The sequence below is a fragment of the Arvicola amphibius genome, chromosome X (assembly GCF_903992535.2).
Source record: "Arvicola amphibius chromosome X, mArvAmp1.2, whole genome shotgun sequence".
Taxonomy (NCBI): domain Eukaryota; kingdom Metazoa; phylum Chordata; class Mammalia; order Rodentia; family Cricetidae; genus Arvicola; species Arvicola amphibius.
In genome coordinates this window covers 50360375-50371627 of record NC_052065.1, presented here as the reverse complement: position 1 = coordinate 50371627, position 11253 = coordinate 50360375, and the positions used below count along the sequence as shown (strand labels likewise).

General features: G+C 39.8%; 1 protein-coding gene across 1 annotated transcript; it reads right to left on the bottom strand.

Moving 5' to 3' along the window:
• Positions 1–8965: 8965 nt before the first annotated feature.
• Positions 8966–10424, bottom strand: LOC119805267 (G2/mitotic-specific cyclin-B1-like). The gene has a single exon (XM_038317200.1). It carries the CDS (start codon positions 10356–10358, stop codon positions 9072–9074), a length of 1287 nt encoding a protein of 428 aa, XP_038173128.1. The 5' UTR covers positions 10359–10424; the 3' UTR covers positions 8966–9071.
• Between the last annotated feature and the right edge of the window lie 829 nt (positions 10425–11253).

Below are 11253 nucleotides of genomic sequence, written 5' to 3'. Positions count from 1 at the left end.
CCCTGTCTGGCTTTGCAGACAAAGTGTGTCTGAGTTTCAGTCCAAGTATCTCCATGCATGCATGCTTTTTGCAAGTTGCTTAAACCTCTATTTCTCCCAAAATTTTAAAAAACCGTTAAATGTAGATCAAGGAGGAAAGGAAAGCATAACATGCATTTTATGACCCGTTCTACATTAACCAATTATTAATATTTTATTACTGTGATTATTAGGTTTTTTTGTCAGCTTGACACTAGCTGGAGTCATCTGAGAAAATGTCTCGATCAGATTGGCTTGTAGGCACATCTGTGGGCAATTCTTTAAAATGTAGTTTTAAAAAGTCATTCCTTTTATTTCTTAAAATCATAATATAATTCCATCATTGCCCCCTTTTTGTCCCTCCCTCCAAAATGTCATATAATATACCTTACTCTCTTTCAAATGTATGGCCTTATTTTTTATTAAGTGTTATTTCATGCATATATATATATATATATATATATATATATATATTCCTTCTCAGTCTTTATATTGTTACTTGTATATGTGTTTTCAGGGATGACCATTTGGTATTTGATAGCCAATCACTGTGCTCTTCCTTGGGAAAGACTATTTCTCCCACTGTCAATGTTCCTTAATTACCAGTGATTCTTTGTACAGGAGTAAGGCCTCAAGGGCTTTCCCATGTCCACTTGAGCATGCGTACTGTTGTTTTTCAATTAATGTTTAGGTAGTCATGTTGGTGAGGCTTTATGGGTGTAGCTTCTGACTTTCCTAAGAGACACAATCTTACAGCAAACTCCCTGCTCTTCTGGCTCTTAAAATCTTTCACCCCCTTTTCTGTAATGTTCCCTTAGCCTTAGGTGTAGGAGTTGTCTTTGTGTGCATTGGGACTGACCTCTACACCTTGACCTTTTGATTGGTTGTGGTTTTCTGTAATCATCTCCCTCTGTTGCAAAGAGAAGTTTCTTTGATGTGGAGTAAGGACTACATTTATCTGTAGGTATAAAGACAAATATTTTAAATGTGCATAGGGATGGCTATGTTGTTTGATTAATGTGGCTGCTGTAAATTCTCCAAGATTCATGAATTCACAAGCCCTAGGCAACTGGCAAAGTTTTCACAATAAAGTCTGATTTTCCTCTTGCTGAGCAGGACTTAAGCCCAATTAGGAAGGTCATAGTTATAGCCAATGTATGCATGCCACAATGGAACCCTTGGGGTTGTTATGTAGAGGTTATTTTTTAATTTGATTGTGTTATAAACCATTGCTATTGTTATTCTGGTGGCCAAATTGTCTTCCAGGGACAACCCATTTAATCTGATTTCTATGTTCCTTTGAGTTTCTGAGTACTTCCTTTCTTGCTTGCTTTTCAATGTTGCCCAGGCGTGTGTGTGTGTGTGTGTGTGTGTGTGTGCGCGCATATGCATGCGTGTGCATATGCATGCGTGTGCATATGTGTGACCTTCTTCAATATTGTATCAGCTACTACTCCCACGGGCTTTATTGTTTTCTCTGAGAACTTATATAAGTATCATTTTTTGAATTTATAAAATTGAGAGGCAGGTGGCTGGAAAAATGACTCCATGGTTGAGATCACCGTCTGCTTTTGCAGAGGACCATGTTTCAATTCCCAGTGATGTGGGATTCCCCTCTGTATGCTGTGAATATCATTGGTTAATAAAGAAACTGTCTTAGGCCTTTGATAGGGTAGAGTAGAGCTAGGTGGGGAATACTAAACTGAATACTGGAAGAAAGGAGGCTGAGTCATGGAGAAGCCATAGGGCCACCAACAGAGACAGACACCAAACCTTGCCGGTAAACCACAACCACGTGGTGATACACAGATTAATGGAAATGGGTTAAATTAGTTTGTAAAAGCTAGCCAATAAAAAGTTAGAGCTAATAGGCCAAATAGTGATTTAATTAATACAGTTTGTGTGTGGTTATTTTGGGAGTCTGGGCGGCTGGGAAACAAACAAGCAGCCTCCTACAACATCCCAGTACAGAAAAGATGGCTTACCACAGTCTGTAATTCCACTTACAGGGTATTTGACACCCTTTTGGCCATCTGTGGGCAACAGACACATATGTGGTACACATAAATACATGCAGGCAAGGCATTTATACACATAAATAAAAATAAATACAACTTAAACAATAGTGTCAGATAATAACGTTATCCAAATTGTCTGAAGATCAAATGAAAAAAATTATATAAAAGGCTTTGCATGGTACTTGTAACAGAATATGCTGAATACATTGATTTTTTTCTAATGACTGTTAAGGGAGTATAAATATCTGGATATCTTATAATAAAAATTAGATAAATTATATGAACCTATAGATTTTTCACAATAGGTCTAGATTTATGTGCATTTCTTCTCACTGCACAGAGAAAAACACATTTGCTATCACGTGTATTATTTTAGCATGAACAGTTCCCAATCTTGTTCTCAAGTTCTTATGCAAATAACATTAAAAATAAGTCATACTCTCAAGGAAATGAGTTCTTAGTTTTGATGATTTGGGAAGGGATTTTACATAAAATGTTCAATCCTAAAGCATTTTACTTAAAATTATTTGCAAAAAAAAATTCCTTAAGAAAAAAAGTATCATATGTAACAAGATTGGTGCCATTTAGATCTACATCTAGATCCAAGCAATACAGAAATTTAATCCCAGAATGTTATGGTGAAGAGATTGCATTGCTTCGCCATTTCTAAGTTCTTATCATTTGTTTGAATGGTTGGTCTTCACATGTTTTATTGTTTTCTAATAATTACTAAGGCTGTTCTTTCTAAAACAAACAATGCATGCTATTTGTGGGTAAATTAGGACATGTGAATAATCAAAAGGGGAAAAAAGTTGTTATCACTTCAGCAGTGAGGGCAACTTCAGCCAGTGAGGAGTTGGTTCAGGAGTCAAGTGCTTGTCATGCAAACATGGTTACTTGAATTCAGATCCCAAGCACCCAAGTAAAAATCTAGGTGTGGTGGGGTGCCTATAATACTAGAGCTACTATGGCAGAAAAAGATCCTTAGTGTTCCCTGGCCAAGTCAGTTTATCTGAATCACTGAGCCCTGATTTACTGAGAGACTTTGCCTCAAAAACTTAAGATATAGAGTGATTGAGAGAGACACTTGATGCCAACCTTTATATGAATGTACACACATGCGTGCACGTGCACACGTGCACACACACACACACACACACACCACACACCACACACACCACACACACACACACACCACACACACCACACACACACACACCACACACACACCACACACATCATAGAGGAACATATACATACATAAAATAAAGGTGACTGTAAACGATACTTTAGGCAATAATATGTATTTATAGGTGTTTATATTATTTCATACAAGTATACACTGCTGCTACAGTATTGTATTTACCTACCTTTTACGGAGGATATTTTGTTTTTAATCATGTGCGTATCTGTGTCAGTTTGTGCATGTGATTGTACTTGCAACAGAGACAAGAATGTCAGATCCCCTGGAGATGGAGTTACAGGCAGTTGTCAGCCATCCAGTGTTGGTGCTGAGAACCTATCTTGGGACCACCTGCAAGAGCAGAGTGTACTACTGATTGCTGAGCCATCACCACAGATCTCCCTTTCTGAAAACTATGCCAGAAACATAATTTCATGTTGGTACATATTATGTTATACCATTTTCAAGGACAGAAAATAGTCAGTTAAATCATGCTGTTTTTGGGAACTGTGTTTGACACTTCTCTTATAGACAGTGCCTATGTCCAGAAGAATATCTTGTTTATTTGAGGTTTTCTAGCATCCAGCAGTTTGTCAGTATCCATTTATGAGTCAATAAGTATGTTCATTCCTATCTTGGGAACTTTGTGTTCTTGGTAACATACTTAGTAAGATAGAATCTAAAAATAGTTTTAGCAAAAGAAATTTCAAATTGCTTCTCTAGGATACAGGAGTACATACCCTTGGGGGGGGGAAGTTAAGTGAATCTTTCTTGGACCTCTATATAGCATTTTCATTGCAGAAATATAAGGTAAAGAAAGGGACACCACACTCATTATGAGCTGATACATAGTTTTATGCCTCTCCTGATACCCCTTCATGTGTATAGTTATTTCCTGGAGAGAAGGGAAACGTTCTCATTATGGCAAGGGGCTCTGTGTGAGCAGAGGCAGTGATGTCTTTCCATTTGGGTAACCTCTCTCTCACTTTGGTATGTCAGTTGAGATACTTCTTACAGAGAAAGGAGAATAATCCTTTCCCAAAAAGATTGATCTAGAAGGTGCTGGTAAGGGCTCGGTTTCGTTTGTGGTTGAAGCTTTAAGGTGTTCTGTTTCAGCTAGTTGAGAGCAAGGGATAAGCACGTAAATAAACATTTCTGAAAGCGTTGTAGCCTTGAGAATTCTAGGAGTGGTACTCCATCCCTTACAGGCATCTAAACTAGCCTGGCTGTCATCACGGTGAAGACTGAGAGACATCTCTATGCGATGAACTTTTCTTATGTAAGTGATGGGAGCAGGGCAAGCTGGCAGTTGGGAACTAGCATTGTGTCGGGGCCACTGTTCACCTCTTCTGGTTTGCATTCAAAGCTGGCCAAGCATGTTTTATTTGAAACAGCTACACTTTTTTTAAATTTAATTTTTAAGAACTGAATATCTGCATTCTTGTTTTACTTTTAACTTATTCAAATGATAGCCTGTCTCCAAGTATATAAACTTAGTCATTCTTATGTAACAGCACTCAGTGACAGAATCCTTTGGCATTGCTGAAGGTGTCTGATCTAGCCTGGGCATAGTTAGATAGCTCCACTTCACACTGTGTCACTGAATCTGGCTCCATGCAGGAAACTGGGAGAAGGGCTGGTCTATATATGTTCCTGCTGGGACTGCATTAGTCAGGGTTCTCTGAAGTCACAGAACTGATAGAATGGGTATATATTAAAAGGGGAGTTGTTTAGAGTCAGGCTACTCACAGCAATGGCTATCTCTCAAAGTAAAGACCAAGAGTCAGGGAGTTGTTCAGTCTGTAAGGCTGGATGTCTCTGCTGGTCTTCAGTCCATGTTAGAAAACCAAAGAAGTAGGTTCTAATGCCAGTGAAGGAATGCCTCAGCAGCAGAAGACATGAAGTCATCAGTCAGAGTGAGGGCAAGCAGAAGAAAAGTAAAAGCTTCTTTTTTTCCCCATGTCCTTTTATGTGGACTGCCTCCAAGTTATGGCCCAGATTAAGGATGAATTTTCCAGTCTCAAATGCTTCAAACAAAAAATCCCTCACAGGTATGCCCAGACCCTTGGGTTTCAGTTGATTCCAGATGTAGTCAAGTTAGCAGCCAAGATTAGCCATTACGGGGATCAAGACAGGGAGATCAGCAGCCACTTGTGGAAGGTGCTTCCTTCTCAAATGGATATGAAAAGTACAAAAGGAAGTGCCCTATGGGAGCACATCGTAAGTCTTTGCTTGCTAATGCTTCATTTGTCCAAGCAAGGCATAGTATGCGAAACAACACAGTCAGTTTCTATTGGAGGAACATGCCAGCCCCTCTGGATACAGGCTAGGGTGAACAGTGGAGGCAATCAGTCAATCTAAACATGTAATAAAACGCTTCATTTTACTTATTTATTGTTTATGCACATTATATGATTATATATATATATATATATATATATATATATATATATATATATATATATATATATATATATACATGGACTCCATAGGGTGCATGTGGAGATCAGGGAGGACTTCTGAAAGTCAGTTCTCTCCTTAAACCACGTGAGTTCCAGGAATTAAATTCAAGCCTTCAGGCTTGGCGGCAAGTGCCTTTACCCATTGAGTCATTACACTGCCTTCAATTAATCAGCTCATTGCTTCAAAGGCCACACTGTTTTTCATTCTGAGTATTTCTTTGCCAATTTCTTTTATGTCCTTTAAAGATACTTATTTATGCCGGGCGGTGGTGGTGCATGCCTTTAATCCCAGCACTCGGGAGGCAGAGGCAGGCGGATCTCTGTGAGTTCGAGGCCAGCCTGGTCTACAAGAGCTAGTTCCAGGACAGGCTCTAAAAAAGCTGCAGAGAAGCCCTGTCTCGAAAAACCAAAAAAAAGAAAAAAAGGAAAAAAAATACTTATTTATTAAAATATAATTACATCATTTTTCCTTCCCCTTCCTCCCTCCAACTGCTCCCATGTACTTTACTTGCCCACTCTTGAAATTATGGTCTCTTTTTCTTTAACTGTTATTACACACACACACACACACACACACACACACACACCCCACACACACACCTAAATATATTGAGTAACTAATTAGGGGGTATCTATCATCCCTGGAGAAATTTGTTCCCATTCTCAGCGTTCCTAAGTTTCTTGAAGTCCTTTGTCTAGAGATGAGGCCCTGTGAGAATTCCCCCTTTCATGGTAGCATGTTTGTTGATGCTGTTGTTGTTGAGGTCTTGTTTAGACAGCCATATTGTTAAGCCTTCACGGTGGAGCTTCACTGCCATAATCTACTTCCAACAGATTTTCCAGTTCTCTGACTTTTACAATCTTTCTTTCTCCCTCTTCCCCAGTGTTCCCTGAGGAGGAGTTCTGTTGTAGATGTACCAATTGCAGTTGGACATTGCATGGTCACTCATTCTCTGCGTTTTGACCACGTGTAGTTTTCCTCTTTCTGCTGCAAAGATAAGCTTTTTTTTTGCTCAGGGATGGGAGCTACATTTACAGGTGGGTATGAGGATAAATATTTAGAATACAGTAGTTAAGATACATTTGTTTAGAAAAGTGTCAGTAAAAGCTTTTCCTCTTAGATTTATGACCTCACTAGCTATGACTAGTTGGCCAACATCCTTCCAATAGCAGGCATGATTTCCCTCTTGCTGAGTGGGTCTTAAGTCCAAATAGTGTGCTTTTGGTTGCCGGCAATATACGAATGCCATTGTTTAGGCATATTTTATGGAGATCTTGCCATATCATGGTAGTTCATAGGCACTAGAGCTGGGTAGTCCTATTGGTTGCATCCTTTCTTTGGAACCTTGCATAGGTTCATCTGGTGTTATGAAAGTTAGTCCTCAGCGAGGAGGATTTCATATCAGGTCCTTCTCAGAGCCTCTGGGTCTTGTGTTTGAAGTGTGTGGTGTCCTCAGCAATAGGGGCTTACTGTCATCCTTTGGGAGGCAGCCAAGGGCAATAGGGATAGGTTATGTGTCTTGGACTCCTTGACCAACAACTGAAAACTGAGTTTCTCATGCCTGATATTGGGGGTTTTCTTAGTCTATGGATCTTGAAGGGAGCCTTCAAGTAAATTCAAATAAATAATATGATTCTTTTTGGCTTTACAAGATATCTTTTTTATTGATTTTTATTGAGCTCTGCACTTTTCTCTGCTCCCCTCCCTGCTTCTCCCCTCCCCCTTCAGCCCTCCCCCAAGGTCCCCATGCTCCCAATTTACTCAGGATATCTTGTCCTTTTCTACTTTCCATGTAGATTAGATCTATGTAAGTCTCTCTTAGTGTCCTCATTGGCTTTACAAGGTATCTTTAGTGTTATTTTCACTCCCTTCTCCCTCTTCTTCTGTATTGACCTTCTTACCCCCTCCTGATTTAAAGAACCCTCTTTTTACTCATTTACCCCTTCAAATCACTTATATCTTGCTATTCTCTTCTCTAGTAATTTCCTCCATAGTTCGCTTTATACTTTCCTGGTTTCTGCATTTATTCCATGTTGTATACTCACATCTGAACATTTTGGAATCAGAAACAACAGATTAGAGGGAACATTGTGATGATGTTGGTCTTGCTGTGTCTGTTTTTTCAAGCAATATAATTTTTTCTAGTTCTATTCCTCTATCTGAAAATTTTATGATTTCATTTTTTACAGCTATATGTACCTTATTTTTTATTATCCAGTAGTAAGTCGATGAACATTGAGGTTGTTTTCATTTCCTAAGTATTGTGAACAGACTGGTAATGAATGTGGCTGATCAAGTATCTACGAATTTGGAGGTCAAGTCTTTTGGGTATATGGCAAGGTGTGATATAGCTGGGGCATTTGGTACATTTATTTTTAACTTTTGGAGGATTCTCCACATTGATTTCCATAATGGTTGTGCTAGGTTGCATTATTTTTTTTTTTTTTTGCTTTCCATTAATAAAATTTTATTCAACTTTATTACTGGATGTATAAATTAAAACAGCAAATGAGACAGGATTTTTGCCAGAGTCACAAGACAGAAGAAAGACAGAGGAAGTGGCACCTTGGTCTCATCCAGCTGTGTCAGAATTTGAAGCATACTCCCCTAGGAGAGCTGCTACGTATAAGGTGAAGCAAGGCACAGAACAGCATCTTAGCAGCACTGTGTATAACACAGGCAAAGAGAGAATGCAGTCCGAATGTCTTTGAAGGGACGACTGAATATATTACATACAGTATGAAATGCACACTATGAATGCAATATAGGCAGTGAATGGCATATTATTGGGAAAAAAATGAACCCATATTAAAAATATCTCGACAACATATGCATGATTACATTTATACAGGGCATTGAGACTGAGGGGCAAGTTCTTTTAAAAGATACCTTTAGTTTTAAACATCCTATTTTCCAAGTCAATCAAGAACAAATAAATAATTACACACACAAAAACCTGGGTTTTAGCTATGAGATAGTGGTGAAGGGCAGCAACCACCTGAAGAAAACGGAACGAAGGACAAGCAGGTAGATACACAGTTGAAAGCAGAGCTAGGCAGAGGACTTTGCAAGATGACACCATCAGGACACATAAAAGGTATATAAACATAGGCTACAATTATATACATTACTTGGATCTCCTGTTAAAGTAAAACCAGTTTTTAAAAATATTCCTAAATGAAAAACAGAAAAAAAGATACAAAAAAATGAAAAAAAAATTCCTAAATGTTTCAGACAAGTTTTGTTATCCTAGAGTTAGAAGCAAACCATTCAAATGAGGTGATCTATGAAAGTAAAAGGACCTTTATTGAAGAACAAGCAATGTATACTATGTACAGGCGGCACATGGTGCCAATCACATGTGCAGATGTAGTGGTGGTCTACTTGAGTTATGCCTTTGCCACAGCCTTGGCCAAATTTTGAACCAGTGTACAATTCAGCTGCGCCAGAGTGCTGATCTTAGCATGCTTGGAGGTTGCATACTTATTCTTGACAGTCATGTGCTTTGTAAGGCCGCGGTTCACTGTGACTATATTCTTAGCCAGGTGCTGCATAACAGGCAAAAGGGATTCTTCCGTGTAGGACAGGTAGTGCTGCAGAGTCGGGGTCCATTCACCGTTGTCAAGGATTTTCAGTGCTAAGCAAAAAGCTCCAGCTGCAATTTGAGAAGGAGGGAAGTGCACCATGTCGTAGTCCAGCATCGTGAGCTCCATGAGGTATTTGGCCAAAGTATGCTGTTCAACATCAACCTCTCCAATTTTAGATGCTCTACGGAGGAAGTGCAGAGGCAGAGGGCGACCCAAACTGAAGTTTAGAACTCTCAGAATCTTCATTTCCATCTGTCTGATTTGGTGCTTGGTATAAGTATTGTTAGTCACAAAAGCAAAGTCACCTATTTCTGGAGGGTACATTTCTTCATATTTACTTGCAATAAACATAGCAGTCACACCAACCAGCTGCAGCATCTTCTTGGGCACACAATTATCCTGCATGAACCGGTCAATAATGGAAACAGTCATGTACATGGTCTCCTGTAGCAGCCTAAATTTCATCTGAACCTGTATCAGCCAGTCAATTAGGATGGCTCTCATGTTTCCAGTGACTTCACGGCCCAGTAGGTATTTTGGTTTAACTGACTGTTCTTCCTCCAGTTGTCTGAGATAAGCATGTATGTCTTTCACATATTCACTGCAGAGGTTTGGGTCAGCTCCATCATCTGCATCCACATCACTCACAGCAAGAATTACATCAGAGAAAGCCTGACACAAATATTCTTCTGCAGGGGCACATCCAGATGTTTCCATTGGGCTTGGAGAGGGATTATCAACCAAAATAGGTTCAGGAGAAAGTTTTTCTTCCATAACAGGTTCAGGCTCGGGCTCAGGCTCAGTAATTTCCACCTCTGGCTCACTCACAGGAACCTTCTCCAGAAGTTTTGGTGGGATTTTAGCTGAAACTTTCCCAGTAACTGAAGTTTTTAGTTCCTTTTTCAGAGGCAGTCTTGCCTGTGCCTGTTCGCTGACTTTGTTACCAATATCTCCAAGAGCGGTTCTTGGTCTCAGCCCGGGCTTGGAGGCTGCAGCAATTGCCAAAGGCACACGCTTGGCGCCTGCCATGCTGACCTTGGCCTTATTTTCCGTGTTAAGTTTCGTGCTCCTAGTGACCCTGAGCGCCATGGCTCCTCCTGAAAAAGACACTCGGCGACCAGCAGCAAAGAGCCCAGCTTCTGGCTGGCCAAAGGCAGACACCAACAGCCGTTCCTCCGCAGCAAGCCCGCTAGGTTGCATTATTATGCAAGAGTGAGTGAAGGTTGCCTTTTCCCAAGAACCTCTCCAGCATCTGTTGTTAGCTGTTTTGTTTACCGTAGTCATTATGACTGGGGTGAGATGAAATATTCAAGTTCATTTGATTTTATGTCCCCAGTGCCAAGAACAATGAACAGTTTTTGAGAAATATCTTGGAAATATCTTGGAAAGGGCCTAGCCCTTTCCAAATAAATATGAATCTGAAAGCTGAAGGAGTTGTATGTTTCTAGGCTGCCTACTGATGTAATATCAACTATTTCTGGTATAATGGCAGGCTGTCTCCTCTATAATCAAAGAAGTATGTACAAATTTTCAATGCTTCAGACTATTCAAATCCTTCTTCTGAGTAAGGCCGCTAGTTAGTTCCCGGTCGCTTAGTCCCGATACAATCACACAAAAACTGTATTATTTATATCACTGCTTGGTCCATTAGCTCTAGCTTCTTATTGGCTAACTCTTACATCTTAATGTAACCCATTCTATTAATCTGTACATCACCGTGAGGTCGTGGCCTACCAGTAAAGTTTCAGCACAGCTGTCTCCGGCACTGGCTCTATGGCTTCTCCCTAACTCCTTCTTCTTTCTCCCAACATTCAGCTTAGTTTTCCCCACCTAGCTCTGTTCCCCTATAGCTCTTCTATAGGCCTAAAGCAGTTTCTTTATTTATCAATGGTAATCACACCATACAGAGGGAAATCCCACATCTCCTGAGAGCTCTCTGTTCAGATCTGTAGCCTGTTTTGTTTATTTGTTTGTTTGTTTTTTG